Consider the following 18336-nt stretch of genomic DNA (forward strand, 5'->3'; position numbering starts at 1 on the left):
ACGTCGACGTACTTTTAAGGCAACGACAGTGCGGGAGCCCTTTTAACTGCTGTGGATATTCATGGAGTGGCGACATACACTATTTTTCCAAAATATATAATGGACTATAAATATCCGGACATCGTTGAAAATAATTCAGCCTATTAAATTTCGCGAGGAAAATGTCTGGCAGAACAATGAGACGGCAAGTACTGTTGTTTTCCTTCGCCCTTCATCTCAGTTTAGTGCTCAGCCAAGTCAGCTATTCCATCCCTGAGGAAATGCCGACTGGCTCTTTAGTCGGTAATATTGCTCAGGATTTGGGTTTAGATTTAAAACGGCTAAAATCAGGTAAAGCTCGCGTGTATACAGGAGACAGCGCCGGATACATCGAGCTGAATAAAGAACGAGGAGTCCTCCTTATCAAAGAGAGAATAGACAGAGAAGCGATTTGCAGACAGACTACGCCTTGTGCTTTACATTTTCAGATCATTCTGGAGAATCCCATGGAATTCTACAGTATCACAGTCGAGATTACCGATATAAATGACAATCCTCCCACCTTTGAAAAAAATGAAGTGAGTTTTAAAATCAGCGAATCTGCTGTAATCGGATCAAAATTTGTATTAGATAGAGCAATCGATCATGATGTCGGTAAAAACGGTCTTCAAAAATATGATCTTAAACCTACCGACAATTTCGTACTGAAACGGGACAGTCAGAGTGATGGAACAGAAAAGGTGGAAATGGTTTTACAGAAACCTCTCGACAGAGAGAAGGAGGAGTTGATATCTTTAGTTTTAACAGCTTTTGATGGAGGGGACCCGCAAATGTCAGGAACAATTCAGATTTTCATCACGGTGTTAGATGCCAATGATAATGCCCCTGTTTTTACACAGTCCACATACACAGCCACCGTTTTGGAAAATGCTTCAGAAGGGACAGTTGTTACCTGCGTTACAGCGTCAGATGCAGATTATGGGACGAATGGTAGAATAAAATATTCAATTACAAACAGTTTAGATCAAGCTCACGCACTGTTTCAGATAAACGAAGACAGCGGTGAAATTACATTGATTGGGAATATTGATTATGAAAATGCACGAAATTATCATATTAATATACGTGCTAGTGATGATGGTGGGCTTACAGATTCGTGTAAGGTCAAAGTTGAAGTGGTGGATATGAACGACAACAAACCAACGATTAACATCATGTCAAAATCAAATATGATATCTGAACACTCTAAACCGAGCACAGTTGTAGCGATGATTAACGTTCAAGACCGAGATTCAAATGAAAACGGAAAAGTTAACTGTTTTATCAACGACAACACCCCTCTAACTATAGTGTCGGCATCAAATAATTTCTATAGTTTAGTGACAGACAGTGATTTAGACAGAGAGATCGCTTCTCAGTATAATATAACAGTGACCTGCTCTGATGAGGGAGTGCCCTCCCTCTCCAGCAGCGTCACTCTCACCTTACAGATCTCTGATGTGAATGATAACGCGCCTGTCTTTGAGAGGAGCTCATATGAGGCCTACATTGTAGAAAACAACACACCAGGCCTCTCTATATTCACAGTGAGAGCCAGAGACGCTGACTGGAACCAGAATGCCCGTGTTTCTTACATACTGGAGGACTCCTCTGTTAACGGAGTGCCAGTCTCCTCATATGTGTCCGTTAGTGCTGATAGTGGAGTCATCCATGCAGTGCGCTCTTTTGACTACGAGCAGATCAAAGACTTCCAGTTCCGCGTCAAAGCTCAGGATGGAGGCTCCCCTCCACTCAGTAGCAATGTGACTGTGAAACTAATGATCCAGGACCAGAACGACAACCCTCCTCAGGTCCTGTACCCAGTCCAGACTGGAGGCTCTCTGGTGGCTGAAATGGTGCCTCGTTCAGCAGATGTGGGCTATCTGGTGACTAAAGTGGTGGCTGTTGATGTGGACTCTGGACAGAATGCCTGGCTCTCCTATAAACTGCAGAAAGCCACAGACAGGGCGCTGTTTGAAGTGGGCTTACAGAATGGAGAAATAAGAACTATCCGCCAAGTGACTGATAAAGATGCTGTGAAACAAAGACTGAGTGTTATAGTGGAGGACAACGGGCAGCCCTCTCGTTCAGCTACAGTCATTGTTAACGTGGCGGTGGCGGACAGCTTCCCTGAAGTGCTGTCTGAGTTCACTGACTTTACACACGACAAGGAGTACAATGACAACCTGACTTTTTACTTAGTGTTGGCTTTGGCTGTAGTCTCCTTCCTCTTCATCACGTGTTTAGTGGTTATTATCTCAGTGAAAATCTACAGATGGAGACAGTCTCGCATCCTGTATCACTCCAGCCTGCCTGTGATTCCATATTATCCACCACGTTACTCAGACACTTTGGGGACAGGGACTCTCCAACACGTGTACAATTACGAGGTGTGCAGGACGACTGACTCCAGAAAGAGTGACTGTAAGTTCGGCAGAGCCGGTAGTCAGAACGTGCTGATAATGGACCCCAGTTCTACAGGGACGATGCAGCGGATACAGAGTGAGAAGAGCATCCTGGATGAACCAGACTCTCCTCTGGAGGTTAGAAAACTCTAAAAATTACGTTTTTTCATTTCTATGTAAATCAAAGTCATGTTAGTGGTGCCTCCACTTCACGACAGTTACTTTTTGGAACATTCAGAAAAGCAACATAGAGAAATTTCTGAGAACAATATTTACGGCAACACATTTATTTTCAGCACCATGGACAGCGACACAAAGCTGTTAACAAAAGTAAATGTATCCATCCGTTGTGTTTCACGTTTCGTCTTGGATTCATACTTTCTATACATTCTAATTCAAAAACACTGCTTTTGTGAAAGCATTATTGGATTTCGGTAGAATACCACTTGTCCACAATACTATCACATTATATCAGTATGTCAAGTAAATAGCCAGTCTCTCTCCGGTTTCATTTCCGCTTTATTATCAGTGTGATATTGCATTGATCTACTTGCATTTCATTTCACTTGTTGTAATTTGTATTTTCAACTCAACGGGTCGCTGTTGGCAAGCGTGTGGAGAGTTAGCTAGATGTTATTTTTTTCTCTGTATGTCCTGCCCCTTCGTGTACATACGGTGGACATGACAGGAGAAAGACAGGATACCCAGTCTGCGATCATAAGGAGCTCTGCGAGGAATTATACAACTGGATACATTGTTTTTCTTCCTATTCTTGAAGTGTGGACAATCTTTTTACTTTTATCTATCTTTGCACTGAATGCATTGGGAATGCTTTTGATTTAATGGTGCAGGAAGCGACTTCGAGCAGAACAATGAGACGGCAAGTACTGTTGTTCATCGTGGTCCTCTCTCTCAGCTCGGTATTCGGGCAAGTCAGCTACTCCATTCCTGAGGAAATGGAGAAAGGTTCATTAGTCTGTAATTTAGCTCAGGACTTGGGTTTAGATTTCAAAAGGCTCAAATCGGGTAGAGCTCGTATTCATTCGGGAGACAGTGCAGAATATATCGAGCTGAACAGAGACAGAGGAGTCCTCCTTATTAAAGAGAGAATAGACAGAGAAACGCTGTGTGGCGAAACAACGCCCTGTGCTTTACATTTACAGATGATTTTGGAAAATCCAATGGAGCTGTTTCGCATAACGATAGAAATCACAGACATAAACGATAATGCTCCCAGCTTTGCTTCGAGTGAGAAGCGGTTTGAAATCAGCGAGTCTGCCGTTATTGGGTCGAAATTTGTACTCGAGAAAGCTATCGATGCTGACATCGGTACAAATGACCTCCAAAGCTATTCGCTTAATCCAACTAACAACTTTGCATTAAAACTAGAGAATCAAGCAGACGGAGGTAAAAAGGTAGAAATAGTTTTACAGAAGCCCCTAGATCGAGAGCATCAGGAGCACATTTCACTGTTATTAACTGCTCTGGATGGCGGACAGCCCCGTATGTCAGGAACAATGCAGATTACTGTGAACGTGCTAGATGTTAACGACAATGCACCGGTTTTCACGAAGCCAGTATACAAGACGACAATAACGGAAAATTCCCCCAGAGGAACCAGTGTTATAACTGTAAGCGCATCAGACAAAGATGGAGGCTCTAACGGAGAAGTTTCATATTCAATTTTAAATAGCAAGCGTCGGTTATCCGACCTATTTCAGATCGATAGAAAAACAGGTGAGGTTATCTTGATCGGTGAAATAGATTATGAAAAAACGAAGCTCTTCCAAGTAGATATCGAGGCTATAGATAATGGAGGACTCTCTGATTCCAGTAAGATTCTAATAGATATCACTGATGTCAATGACAACAGTCCTCAGCTGAAAATACTGTCTAAGTCAGACACTATTTTAGAAGATTCTCCTGAAAATACTGTAATCGCTATGCTGAGCGTCAATGACCCTGACTCTGAGAGGAATGGAGAGGTGAAGTGTAATATTAATGATGATATTCCTTTTAAAATACAAAGCACGATGAATGGATTTTATAGCTTACTTACAGAAGTAGCTTTGGACAGAGAGATCGCTTCTCAGTATAACATAACAGTGACCTGCTCTGATGAGGGAGTGCCCTCCCTCTCCAGCAGCGTCACTCTCACCTTACAGATCTCTGATGTGAATGATAACGCGCCTGTCTTTGAGAGGAGCTCATATGAGGCCTACATTGTAGAAAACAACACACCAGGCCTCTCTATATTCACAGTGAGAGCCAGAGACGCTGACTGGAACCAGAATGCCCGTGTTTCTTACATACTGGAGGACTCCTCTGTTAACGGAGTGCCAGTCTCCTCATATGTGTCCGTTAGTGCTGATAGTGGAGTCATCCATGCAGTGCGCTCTTTTGACTACGAGCAGATCAAAGACTTCCAGTTCCGCGTCAAAGCTCAGGATGGAGGCTCCCCTCCACTCAGTAGCAACGTGACTGTGAAACTAATGATCCAGGACCAGAACGACAACCCTCCTCAGGTCCTGTACCCAGTCCAGACTGGAGGCTCTCTGGTGGCTGAAATGGTGCCTCGTTCAGCAGATGTGGGCTATCTGGTGACTAAAGTGGTGGCTGTTGATGTGGACTCTGGACAGAATGCCTGGCTCTCCTATAAACTGCAGAAAGCCACAGACAGGGCGCTGTTTGAAGTGGGCTTACAGAATGGAGAAATAAGAACTATCCGCCAAGTGACTGATAAAGATGCTGTGAAACAAAGACTGAGTGTTATAGTGGAGGACAACGGGCAGCCCTCTCGTTCAGCTACAGTCATTGTTAACGTGGCGGTGGCGGACAGCTTCCCTGAAGTGCTGTCTGAGTTCACTGACTTTACACACGACAAGGAGTACAATGACAACCTGACTTTTTACTTAGTGTTGGCTTTGGCTGTAGTTTCCTTCCTCTTCATCACGTGTTTAGTGGTTATTATCTCAGTGAAAATCTACAGATGGAGACAGTCTCGCATCCTGTATCACTCCAGCCTGCCTGTGATTCCATATTATCCACCACGTTACTCAGACACTTTGGGGACAGGGACTCTCCAACACGTGTACAATTACGAGGTGTGCAGGACGACTGACTCCAGAAAGAGTGACTGTAAGTTCGGCAGAGCCGGTAGTCAGAACGTGCTGATAATGGACCCCAGTTCTACAGGGACGATGCAGCGGATACAGAGTGAGAAGAGCATCCTGGATGAACCAGACTCTCCTCTAGAGGTTAGTTAATGGGGCTACTTCCTGTTACTAGTTTTGACACACAGTATGAGACGTATAAATTAGTTTTAATGCGCCAGTTAGGCAACATTTCAGCACCTTGGAAAGCGACAGTGAATGCACACTCCCACATTGTTTCCCTTTTGCACGTTCTCTCTACATGATACTTTCCCCCTAGACTCATTTATTCAGTATTATATTTCCCATTTCTTTTGACCTAATCCCTATGGGATCATTTCATTTAATTTTTTTTTCTTGCAAGTTGTCACAGCTATGTGTAATTTTGTGGTATGTTGAATTTTAAATACTTTAGTTACTGTTTTTCTTCTGTACTTTCACAATTTGAACTCATCGGGCCGCTGTTGCCCAATATGTTGCAGTTGTGAATTTCGTTTGTAACAGACATTCTCAGTCCTCCTCCTGGCATATAACTGAGGCACAGTCACATACGTAGAACGCACACTTCGGACATCACACCATACTATCCACGGAAATCTCAAGCAGGAATTCTATTTTTTAATCGGTGGACTTTTTAACATTTTTTCTTACAATTTAAGTCTCATCGGACGGAATACTTTTCGCTAAACGGAATAAAACGCTCTAGCTGTGGTGTTGTAGAGGCATCGACTAGAACAATGAAACGGCAAGTACTGTTGTTAATCACCATCTTCTGCCTCGGCTGTGTGTCCGGGCAGGTCAGCTATTCAATTCCAGAGGAGATGGCAAAAGGCTCTTTGGTCGGTAACATAGCACAGGATTTAGGGTTAGATGTTAGACGGCTTAAGTCGGGTAAAGCTCGTATTTATACGGGAGACGGCGTTCAGTATGTCGAGCTGAACAGAGAAAAAGGAATCCTCATTATTAAAGAAAAAATAGACCGTGAAGCGCTCTGCAAACAGACAACGCCTTGCGCTTTGCATTTTCAGATTACGTTAGAGAACCCACTCGAATTATTTCCAGTTACTGTAGAAATCACCGATATTAATGATTACGCTCCCGTTTTCCAAAAGGAGGAAAGAAGGTTTGAAATTAGCGAGTCTGCAGTCATCGGCTCTAAGTTCATGCTAGAGAAAGCTATTGACCCCGATATCGGACTGAATGGACTTCAGAGATATACTCTAAAGCCGAGTGACAATTTTGTGCTTAAACTGCACTCTCAATCTGATGGAAGCAAAAAGGTAGAAATGATTTTACAAAAGCCGCTGGACCGAGAAAAACAAGAACACATATCTTTAGTCTTGACAGCGGAGGATGGGGGAGAGCCACAAATGACAGGAACAATGCAGATCCATGTTTCTGTGCTGGATGCAAACGACAATGCCCCTGTTTTTAGTAAACCCGTTTACAAAGCAAGCATTACAGAAAACTCCGTAATAGGAACAGTAGTTACCAAGGTTAGTGCTTCTGATGCAGACAAAGGCTCGAATGGAGAGGTGATCTACGTCATCGGGAATAGCATGGATACTGTTTCGAAAATATTTCGCATTAACGGTGAAGGAGATGTGATACTAGATGGTCCAATAGATTATGAAAAAGAAAAAAATTATCACATCGATATAGAGGCGATTGATCAAGGTGGACTCTCTGATTCAAGTAAGATAATAATCGATGTAATTGACGTGAATGACAATAGCCCTATTGTGAATATGATATCAACATCAGGCTCAGTACCAGAGGATTCAGCACACAAAACAGTAATAGCTTTAATGAGTGTAAATGACCCTGATTCTGAAACTAATGGGAAAGTCAGCTGTGTGATAAATGAAAATATCCCATTTGAAATTAAATGTACATCAAGTAATTTCTATAGCATCGTGACAGACAGTGATTTAGACAGGGAGAAATCGTCTCAGTATAACATAACAGTGACCTGCTCTGATGAGGGAGTGCCCTCCCTCTCCAGCAGCGTCACTCTCACCTTACAGATCTCTGATGTGAATGATAACGCGCCTGTCTTTGAGAGGAGCTCATATGAGGCCTACATTGTAGAAAACAACACACCAGGCCTCTCTATATTCACAGTGAGAGCCAGAGACGCTGACTGGAACCAGAATGCCCGTGTTTCTTACATACTGGAGGACTCCTCTGTTAACGGAGTGCCAGTCTCCTCATATGTGTCCGTTAGTGCTGATAGTGGAGTCATCCATGCAGTGCGCTCTTTTGACTACGAGCAGATCAAAGACTTCCAGTTCCGCGTCAAAGCTCAGGATGGAGGCTCCCCTCCACTCAGTAGCAACGTGACTGTGAAACTAATGATCCAGGACCAGAACGACAACCCTCCTCAGGTCCTGTACCCAGTCCAGACTGGAGGCTCTCTGGTGGCTGAAATGGTGCCTCGTTCAGCAGATGTGGGCTATCTGGTGACTAAAGTGGTGGCTGTTGATGTGGACTCTGGACAGAATGCCTGGCTCTCCTATAAACTGCAGAAAGCCACAGACAGGGCGCTGTTTGAAGTGGGCTTACAGAATGGAGAAATAAGAACTATCCGCCAAGTGACTGATAAAGATGCTGTGAAACAAAGACTGAGTGTTATAGTGGAGGACAACGGGCAGCCCTCTCGTTCAGCTACAGTCATTGTTAACGTGGCGGTGGCGGACAGCTTCCCTGAAGTGCTGTCTGAGTTCACTGACTTTACACACGACAAGGAGTACAATGACAACCTGACTTTTTACTTAGTGTTGGCTTTGGCTGTAGTCTCCTTCCTCTTCATCACGTGTTTAGTGGTTATTATCTCAGTGAAAATCTACAGATGGAGACAGTCTCGCATCCTGTATCACTCCAGCCTGCCTGTGATTCCATATTATCCACCACGTTACTCAGACACTTTGGGGACAGGGACTCTCCAACACGTGTACAATTACGAGGTGTGCAGGACGACTGACTCCAGAAAGAGTGACTGTAAGTTCGGCAGAGCCGGTAGTCAGAACGTGCTGATAATGGACCCCAGTTCTACAGGGACGATGCAGCGGATACAGAGTGAGAAGAGCATCCTGGATGAACCAGACTCTCCTCTAGAGGTTGGAATGTTACAATTATAATATTCTAATTCATACTGTATATAATTTAACTCTTTTGTTATGTAATTTACATCCTACACCATTTCAGTACCTTGGACAGCGAAAGAACAGTCTATAACGTTTATTATCGCTTCTTATAGTTGTTCTTTATGTAATTTCTCACCTTTCATTTTCACTTCAGATGATTATCTTCACATTGGGCCAGTGTTATTTGTCATTTTTCCGGGAAAATATTGTGCTGTTTAGCATCAATTTGCCTATAAAACCTTACCTATCGCACGTGCCTGGTGTTGCAGCAATAGACGTAACAACAGAGGCCACAGTATTGTGTTTTTTTCTTTAACTTGTGTAATTTCGTGTTGTGAACTCAGTGGGCCGCTGTTGACCAGCGTCTTGCCGTTTACATTTATATTTATATACAAGGACAGCCCCTGTTCTCTCACAAGGGAGACGGGCTCAGAAGCATAACGCACAGGCGATGATCGAAGAAATACCATGCACGGAATATCAAATTGGAATTTGATTGTCTATTGTTGATTTATCAGACACTCCGGGATTTATTTTTTTTCATTGTGAGGCTGATTGCAAAAAGGGAGGAGAACACGTTAGTTTTGTTCGACGGATATGCCTGACAGAACAATGAGACGGCAAGTACTGTTGTTTTTCTCGGTCCTGTGTCTCAATTCAGCGCTCGGCCAAGTCAGCTACTCTATTCCCGAGGAGATGTCCAAAGGCTCATTGGTCGGCAACATAGCTCAGGATTTAGGGTTGGATGTTAAACGACTACAAGCGGGTAAAGCTCGCATTCACACGGGAGACAGTGTAGGACACATTCAGCTTAACAAGGAAAAAGGACTCCTCACGATTAAAGAGAGAATAGACCGCGAAGCTCTCTGTGGTCAGACAACGCCTTGCGCTTTGCATTTTCAAATTGCCTTAGAAAACCCGATAGAAATATTCCCGATTACCGTCGAAATCACAGATATTAATGACAACGCTCCCGTATTCGAAAAGGAGGAGAGAAGATTTGAAATAAGCGAGTCTGCCGTTATCGGCTCTAAGTTCATGCTGGAGAAAGCGATAGACCTGGATATAGGACTGAATGGTCTTCAGAGCTATACATTGAAGCCCAATGATAATTTTATGTTGAAATTGCATAGTCAGTCTGATGGCGGAAAAAAAGTGGAAATGATTTTACAGAAACCTCTGGACAGAGAGAAACAGGAATTTGCATCATTGTTGTTAACGGCTGTGGATGGAGGAGAACCGCAGAGGTCGGGGACTCTGCAGATCCATGTAACTGTATTAGACGCTAATGATAACGCTCCTGTTTTTACACAGAACATTTACAAAGCAAACGTAAAAGAAAACTCCCCTACAGGAACACTCATTACAAAAGTGAGTGCCTCAGATGCAGACAAAGGCTCGAATGGAGAGGTTAGCTACGTTATTGGAAATAGCATGAGGAGCATTTCAAAATTATTCCACGTTACTGAAGATGGTCTTCTCATATTAAATGGGCCTATTGATTATGAAAAAGCCAAAAAGTATGAGATTGATATAGAGGCAGTTGACCGAGGTGGCTTATCTGATTCAAGCAAAGTGGTTATTGATGTAGGTGACATTAATGACAATAGTCCCGTTATTAATATGATTTCATCATCTACTTCGATAGGAGAAGATTCGCCTCCCAACACCGTGGTAGCTGTAATGAGTGTAAATGATCCTGATTCTGAAGAAAACGGAAAGGTTCTATGTTCAATTAATAAAAATATACCATTTACAATTACGCCTACATCTAGTAATTTCTATAGCATGGTGATAGACAGTGATTTAGACAGAGAGATCGCTTCTCAGTATAACATAACAGTGACCTGCTCTGATGAGGGAGTGCCCTCCCTCTCCAGCAGCGTCACTCTCACCTTACAGATCTCTGATGTGAATGATAACGCGCCTGTCTTTGAGAGGAGCTCATATGAGGCCTACATTGTAGAAAACAACACACCAGGCCTCTCTATATTCACAGTGAAAGCCAGAGACGCTGACTGGAACCAGAATGCCCGTGTTTCTTACATACTGGAGGACTCCTCTGTTAACGGAGTGCCAGTCTCCTCATATGTGTCCGTTAGTGCTGATAGTGGAGTCATCCATGCAGTGCGCTCTTTTGACTACGAGCAGATCAAAGACTTCCAGTTCCGCGTCAAAGCTCAGGATGGAGGCTCCCCTCCACTCAGTAGCAATGTGACTGTGAAACTAATGATCCAGGACCAGAACGACAACCCTCCTCAGGTCCTGTACCCAGTCCAGACTGGAGGCTCTCTGGTGGCTGAAATGGTGCCTCGTTCAGCAGATGTGGGCTATCTGGTGACTAAAGTGGTGGCTGTTGATGTGGACTCTGGACAGAATGCCTGGCTCTCCTATAAACTGCAGAAAGCCACAGACAGGGCGCTGTTTGAAGTGGGCTTACAGAATGGAGAAATAAGAACTATCCGCCAAGTGACTGATAAAGATGCTGTGAAACAAAGACTGAGTGTTATAGTGGAGGACAACGGGCAGCCCTCTCGTTCAGCTACAGTCGTTGTTAACGTGGCGGTGGCGGACAGCTTCCCTGAAGTGCTGTCTGAGTTTACTGACTTTACACACGACAAGGAGTACAATGACAACCTGACTTTTTACTTAGTGTTGGCTTTGGCTGTAGTTTCCTTCCTCTTCATCACGTGTTTAGTGGTTATTATCTCAGTGAAAATCTACAGATGGAGACAGTCTCGCATCCTGTATCACTCCAGCCTGCCTGTGATTCCATATTATCCACCACGTTACTCAGACACTTTGGGGACAGGGACTCTCCAACACGTGTACAATTACGAGGTGTGCAAGACGACTGACTCCAGAAAGAGTGACTGTAAGTTCGGCAGAGCCGGAAGTCAGAACGTGCTGATAATGGATCCCAGTTCTACAGGGACGATGCAGCGGATACAGAGTGAGAAGAGCATCCTGGATGAGCCAGACTCTCCTCTGGAGGTTAGAAAGGATTTACATCACACATGACCGCCCTCGTTACTACAAAATTCTTTAATCGAATGCGTCAGCATCTTGGTATATTCTTTGGTGCCCTTTTCAGCACCTTGGAGAGCAACATGGATCATTTATACATGCATGTTATTCAGTGTGATTGATTGATGGTCAATGTTTACACCCCGTGCTTTGAATGTCGATATCTTTTGAAATATTACTTCACATATTAAGATTGTATTTTAATTAAGTTCGCATTTATTAAGGAATAGATCATATCACAATTTAATCTGAACATTTATACTTTATTTTCCCAGCTTCATCACCTTTCACATTTCACAACACATTTTCTGCAGTTTTGCTTTCTGAACTCAATGGGCCGCTGTTGCCTAGTCTGTTGCAGTTGTCGTATATTTACAGCAGCACCGCCTCTTCATTTCGATGCTTCAGAGAGAAGGGGCAGGCGCAGATCGCATTGTCTTCTGTCGATGAACGGATATACACGACGAGGCACAACTGCCAATTTCTTGCTTCAAATTTGAGGATTGTTGTTGGTTCATCATTTTTTTCTTTTTTTTCGAATGCTTGTTCATCTTTCTGACGGATTTTACGAGGTTACTGTTTCTTTTTGCCTCTGTCATTTCAAACAATGAGACGGCAAGTACTGGTGTTTATTTCGATCCTCTCTCTGAGTTCAGTCCTCGGGCAGGTCAGTTACTCAATTCCGGAGGAGATGGCGACAGGCTCTTTGGTTGGTAATATAGCTCAGGATTTAGGTTTAGACGTTAAACGACTGAAGTTGGGTAACGCTCGTGTTTATTCTGGTGATAGCAGAGAGTACATCGAGCTGAACAGCGAACGGGGAGTCCTCCTTATTAAAGAGAGAATAGACAGAGAGGCGTTGTGCGGTGATACGACACCATGTGCTGTACATTTTCAGATTGTGTTAGAGAATCCCATGGAATTCTACAGTGTAACAGTTGAAATTACAGATATTAACGACAATGCACCTACTTTTGAAAAGCACGAAATTAAATTCATAATTAGCGAGTCTGCGGTTGTTGGTGCTAAATTTGATTTAGAAAGGGCTGTGGATTTGGATGTAGGTGTAAACACTCTCCAAAGCTACATACTCAAACCAAGTGATAATTTTGTACTCAAACTGCACAGCCAACCCGATGGTACAAAGAATGTGGAGATGGTCTTACAAAAACCACTAGACAGAGAGAAAAATGAGCTCATGTCTTTGGCGTTGACGGCCGTAGATGGAGGAGAGCCACAGATGTCAGGAACAATGCAGATTCTCATCACTGTGTTAGATGCCAATGACAATGCACCTGTTTTTACACAGCCGATATACAAAGGCACTGTCGCTGAAAATGCTGCAAAAGGCACGATTGTGACCACCGTCAGTGCGTCAGATGCCGATCATGGATTAAATGGTAAGATAACGTATTCAATCACCAACACTTTAGATGACGTCAGGCATATGTTTGAAATAAATGAGGACAGCGGTGAGGTTAGATTGATTGGACGTTTGGATTATGAAAAGAAACGAAATTTTCAGATCAATGTACGCGCAAGGGATAACGGAGGACTGACTGATTCTTGTAAAATAATTGTCGATGTCGTTGATATAAATGACAATGAGCCTATGATTAAAATCATGTCTAAATCAACTATTATATCAGAGAGTGCAAACCCCAACACAGTCGTTACAATGATTAACATCCAAGATCCAGACTCAGGTGAAAATGGTAAAGTTCAGTGTTTTATAAATGATAATATTCCTTTTGTTTTGAAATCGACATCAAATAATTTCTATAGTTTAGTGACAGACAGTGATTTAGACAGAGAGATCGCTTCTCAGTATAACATAACAGTGACCTGCTCTGATGAGGGAGTGCCCTCCCTCTCCAGCAGCGTCACTGTCACCTTACAGATCTCTGATGTGAATGATAACGCGCCTGTCTTTGAGAGGAGCTCATATGAGGCCTACATTGTAGAAAACAACACACCAGGCCTCTCTATATTCACAGTGAGAGCCAGAGACGCTGACTGGAACCAGAATGCCCGTGTTTCTTACATACTGGAGGACTCCTCTGTTAACGGAGTGCCAGTCTCCTCATATGTGTCCGTTAGTGCTGATAGTGGAGTCATCCATGCAGTGCGCTCTTTTGACTACGAGCAGATCAAAGACTTCCAGTTCCGCGTCAAAGCTCAGGATGGAGGCTCCCCTCCACTCAGTAGCAATGTGACTGTGAAACTAATGATCCAGGACCAGAACGACAACCCTCCTCAGGTCCTGTACCCAGTCCAGACTGGAGGCTCTCTGGTGGCTGAAATGGTGCCTCGTTCAGCAGATGTGGGCTATCTGGTGACTAAAGTGGTGGCTGTTGATGTGGACTCTGGACAGAATGCCTGGCTCTCCTATAAACTGCAGAAAGCCACAGACAGGGCGCTGTTTGAAGTGGGCTTACAGAATGGAGAAATAAGAACTATCCGCCAAGTGACTGATAAAGATGCTGTGAAACAAAGACTGAGTGTTATAGTGGAGGACAACGGGCAGCCCTCTCGTTCAGCTACAGTCATTGTTAACGTGGCGGTGGCGGACAGCTTCCCTGAAGTGCTGTCTGAGTTCACTGACTTTACACACGACAAGGAGTACAATGACAACCTGACTTTTTACTTAGTGTTGGCTTTGGCTGTAGTTTCCTTCCTCTTCATCACGTGTTTAGTGGTTATTATCTCAGTGAAAATCTACAGATGGAGACAGTCTCGCATCCTGTATCACTCCAGCCTGCCTGTGATTCCATATTATCCACCACGTTACTCAGACACTTTGGGGACAGGGACTCTCCAACACGTGTACAATTACGAGGTGTGCAGGACGACTGACTCCAGAAAGAGTGACTGTAAGTTCGGCAGAGCCGGTAGTCAGAACGTGCTCATAATGGACCCCAGTTCTACAGGGACGATGCAGCGGATACAGAGTGAGAAGAGCATCCTGGATGAACCAGACTCTCCTCTAGAGGTTAGAATTTGCAGTAAAAGCAAGCCACGGTCACTTGTAATGTCCAGTACCATGGACAGAGACACGCCATCATAAGTATCTATCTATCTATTTATCTATCTATCTATCTATCTATCTATCTATCTATCTATCTATCTATCTATCTATCTATCTATCTATCCATCTTTCCATCTACCCATTCATCAATCTATCCATCTATCCAGTGATATCGCTATATAGCTTTATACCTATCTATTGATGTTGGTTGTTTGGAGGTTCATTTCATTCGTAAATTATTTCCATGTGTATACCCTTTATTATATATGAAGTTGTTAACAGTTGTCGTTCATAATCAGTCTGCAGTCAGCACCATGGACAGAGACATTGTTTGCGACCTCAACAAGGCTTTTTCTGTAACGGTCAAATCTTACTAGATGTTAGTTATCATTCAAAATATTTTTTTTGTTCCCTATCCTTTACATTGTTTCTAAGTTTCAGTGGGAAACATGCTGAAACTGTAAATATTTTTATGATGATCTCTTCCTCTCGCCCTGTCTCCCTCTAGATTCAGCAGACAGCCTATTTGTAACGAAAAGAGTTAAAGTCTCTTACTTTTTTCCCCTTCTAAAAACTGCGCTCCCATTGCTCTCATTTCTGTAGTGTAAACACATTTTTCTCTCGGTATGTGTGGTTTCTTTTGTTAAAATCATTGTTATTTCAGACATTTCAACACCGTCTGAACATTACTCATAAGGTTGGTAGGAGCTTTTCTCGTGTAATTTTGACTTTGAACTCAGAGCGACGCTGTTGACCAGTATGTATCAGTTTTACATCAGATGCGCAATAGTACCTCCCATCCTTTCCGTACGTTTGAGCTCGGAGACAGAAGGGTAGATTCAGTAAAGCACACGCGGGGATCCAACAGAACTGAAAGGGAGAAATTGTTCCGCTATTTTCATCTGCCTTGAGGGAATTCTAATTCCATATTTTTGCAATGGATGGATGCTAAACAAATTTAAAGGAGGACTAAAACGTTTACATAAGGACTCACTGCAAAGACGATGTCGGATATAACAATGGCACGGCAAGTACTGTTGTTTATCTCGGTCCTCTCCCTCAGCACAGTGCTCGGACAGGTCAGCTACTCTATTCCCGAGGAAATGGGGAAAGGGTCTGTGGTTGGTAACATTGCTCAGGATTTAGGTTTGGAAGTAAAAAGATTGAAAACCGGAAAGGCTCGAGTTTTTACACGTGATAGCGCTGAGTACATTGAGCTAAACAGAGACAGAGGAGTCCTCCTTATAAAAGAAAAAATAGACCGAGAGGCGCTTTGCGGACAAACGACGCCCTGTGCTTTGCATTGTCAGATCATATTAGAGAATCCGATGGAATTCTACAGTATTAATATCGAGATCACAGATGTCAATGACAATCCTCCAACCTTTGAAACAAACAACGTACACTTCAATATCAGCGAGTCGACGCTGAGTGGTACAACATTTATTTTAGACAGGGCTATTGATCTAGATGTAGGCGACAATGGCTTAAAAACCTATGTCCTTAAACCAACAGATGCATTCTCTCTCAAAATGAATAATCAAATCGATACGAGTAAAAATGTGGAGATGGTCTTGCATACACCGCTGGATAGAGAGAAAAACGATCATTTGTCTCTTGTTCTAACGGCGGTGGATGGAGGAGAGCCGCAGATGTCAGGAACAATGCAAATTCACATCACCGTGTTGGACGCTAATGATAATTCTCCAGTTTTTACTCAGCCTATTTATAAAGCATCTATAAACGAAAATGCACCAGTAGGAACGGTCGTATTGACAGTCACTGCGACAGATGCAGATAGTGGCTCTAACAGTAGAATAACGTATTCAATTGCAAGTACTCTAGATCACGCCCGTAGAATGTTTGAAGTAAACAAAGAAAGTGGAGACATTACTTTAGTGGGGAAACTTGACTATGAAAAGGCGAGAAACTTTCAAATAAATATTCGTGCAAATGATGGCGGTGGACTAACTGGTTCTTGTAAAGTGATAGTAGATGTATTAGACATAAATGACAACAACCCCGATATTCACATTATGTCCAAATCAAATGTGATATCTGAAGATGCTAAGACTAACACTGTAGTAACAATGATAAATGTTGAGGATGCAGACTCAGGAGAGAACGGTAAAGTGGAATGCTCCATCATTGATAACATATACTTTATATTAAAGTCCACATCAAATAATTTCTATAGCCTCCTTACAGACGGGGAGTTGGACAGAGAGAGAGCATCTGAGTATAATATAACAGTGACCTGCTCTGATGAGGGAGTGCCCTCCCTCTCCAGCAGCGTCACTCTCACCTTACAGATCTCTGATGTGAATGATAACGCGCCTGTCTTTGAGAGGAGCTCATATGAGGCCTACATTGTAGAAAACAACACACCAGGCCTCTCTATATTCACAGTGAGAGCCAGAGACGCTGACTGGAACCAGAATGCCCGTGTTTCTTACATACTGGAGGACTCCTCTGTTAACGGAGTGCCAGTCTCCTCATATGTGTCCGTTAGTGCTGATAGTGGAGTCATCCATGCAGTGCGCTCTTTTGACTACGAGCAGATCAAAGACTTCCAGTTCCGCGTCAAAGCTCAGGATGGAGGCTCCCCTCCACTCAGTAGCAATGTGACTGTGAAACTAATGATCCAGGACCAGAACGACAACCCTCCTCAGGTCCTGTACCCAGTCCAGACTGGAGGCTCTCTGGTGGCTGAAATGGTGCCTCGTTCAGCAGATGTGGGCTATCTGGTGACTAAAGTGGTGGCTGTTGATGTGGACTCTGGACAGAATGCCTGGCTCTCCTATAAACTGCAGAAAGCCACAGACAGGGCGCTGTTTGAAGTGGGCTTACAGAATGGAGAAATAAGAACTATCCGCCAAGTGACTGATAAAGATGCTGTGAAACAAAGACTGAGTGTTATAGTGGAGGACAACGGGCAGCCCTCTCGTTCAGCTACAGTCATTGTTAACGTGGCGGTGGCGGACAGCTTCCCTGAAGTGCTGTCTGAGTTCACTGACTTTACACACGACAAGGAGTACAATGACAACCTGACTTTTTACTTAGTGTTGGCTTTGGCTGTAGTCTCCTTCCTCTTCATCACGTGTTTAGTGGTTATTATCTCAGTGAAAATCTACAGATGGAGACAGTCTCGCATCCTGTATCACTCCAGCCTGCCTGTGATTCCATATTATCCACCACGTTACTCAGACACTTTGGGGACAGGGACTCTCCAACACGTGTACAATTACGAGGTGTGCAGGACGACTGACTCCAGAAAGAGTGACTGTAAGTTCGGCAGAGCCGGTAGTCAGAACGTGCTGATAATGGACCCCAGTTCTACAGGGACGATGCAGCGGATACAGAGTGAGAAGAGCATCCTGGATGAACCAGACTCTCCTCTGGAGGTTAGAATTTATTAGCTCTCTCTTCATTCATTGGAACCACGTTTTAAATCAGTCCCATCTTACTTTCAGCACCTTGGAGAGCGAAATGATAACATAATTCAACCATGTATTTTTTCGAGTTACATTTTCCGTATCTCTTTAAATGGCTGTCATGTT

The 18336-nt window shown here is 43.4% G+C and overlaps 6 protein-coding genes across 20 annotated transcripts in view; all 6 read left to right on the forward strand.

The window, feature by feature from the left end:
* Nucleotides 1-18336, forward strand: part of LOC131981893 (protocadherin gamma-C5-like) — a 338840-nt gene that overhangs the window by 260028 nt on the left and 60476 nt on the right. Inside the window, exons 1-2 of one of the 15 annotated variants that reach the window (XM_059346427.1) lie at nucleotides 11890-14740; nucleotides 15087-15285. The exons of 13 other annotated variants lie outside the window; for them this stretch is intronic. In XM_059346427.1, the coding sequence (XP_059202410.1) occupies nucleotides 12356-14740; nucleotides 15087-15284 (2583 nt within the window). In that variant the 5' untranslated portion in view covers nucleotides 11890-12355 and the 3' untranslated portion in view covers nucleotide 15285. Of the gene's footprint in view, nucleotides 1-11889; nucleotides 14741-15086; nucleotides 15286-18336 lie in introns of those variants that run through there. One more of the 15 variants, XM_059346415.1, reaches the window with a different exon arrangement.
* LOC131981917 (protocadherin gamma-A11-like) lies at nucleotides 85-2576 on the forward strand. The gene has a single exon (XM_059346451.1). It carries the CDS (start codon nucleotides 162-164, stop codon nucleotides 2574-2576), a length of 2415 nt encoding a protein of 804 aa, XP_059202434.1. The 5' UTR covers nucleotides 85-161.
* On the forward strand, nucleotides 2592-5689 carry LOC131981916 (protocadherin beta-16-like). The gene has a single exon (XM_059346450.1). It carries the CDS (start codon nucleotides 3266-3268, stop codon nucleotides 5687-5689), a length of 2424 nt encoding a protein of 807 aa, XP_059202433.1. The 5' UTR covers nucleotides 2592-3265.
* LOC131981922 (protocadherin beta-16-like) lies at nucleotides 5822-8715 on the forward strand. The gene has a single exon (XM_059346456.1). It carries the CDS (start codon nucleotides 6313-6315, stop codon nucleotides 8713-8715), a length of 2403 nt encoding a protein of 800 aa, XP_059202439.1. The 5' UTR covers nucleotides 5822-6312.
* Nucleotides 8722-11742, forward strand: LOC131982205 (protocadherin beta-16-like). Its single transcript, XM_059346801.1, has one exon. It carries the CDS (start codon nucleotides 9319-9321, stop codon nucleotides 11740-11742), a length of 2424 nt encoding a protein of 807 aa, XP_059202784.1. The 5' UTR covers nucleotides 8722-9318.
* On the forward strand, nucleotides 15774-18210 carry LOC131981919 (protocadherin gamma-A2-like). The gene has a single exon (XM_059346452.1). The coding sequence runs from the start codon at nucleotides 15781-15783 to the stop codon at nucleotides 18193-18195; it is 2415 nt and encodes an 804-aa protein (XP_059202435.1). The 5' UTR covers nucleotides 15774-15780; the 3' UTR covers nucleotides 18196-18210.

The sequence above is a fragment of the Centropristis striata genome, chromosome 12 (assembly GCF_030273125.1).
Source record: "Centropristis striata isolate RG_2023a ecotype Rhode Island chromosome 12, C.striata_1.0, whole genome shotgun sequence".
Taxonomy (NCBI): domain Eukaryota; kingdom Metazoa; phylum Chordata; class Actinopteri; order Perciformes; family Serranidae; genus Centropristis; species Centropristis striata.

Bases quoted from the DNA above. Each gene is read 5' to 3' on its own strand.
- LOC131981919 (XM_059346452.1), top strand. From the start codon at position 15,781: ATGTCGGATATAACAATGGCACGGCAAGTACTGTTGTTTATCTCGGTC.
- LOC131982205 (XM_059346801.1), top strand. From the start codon at position 9,319: ATGCCTGACAGAACAATGAGACGGCAAGTACTGTTGTTTTTCTCGGTC.
- LOC131981917 (XM_059346451.1), top strand. From the start codon at position 162: ATGTCTGGCAGAACAATGAGACGGCAAGTACTGTTGTTTTCCTTCGCC.
- LOC131981916 (XM_059346450.1), top strand. From the start codon at position 3,266: ATGGTGCAGGAAGCGACTTCGAGCAGAACAATGAGACGGCAAGTACTG.
- LOC131981922 (XM_059346456.1), top strand. From the start codon at position 6,313: ATGAAACGGCAAGTACTGTTGTTAATCACCATCTTCTGCCTCGGCTGT.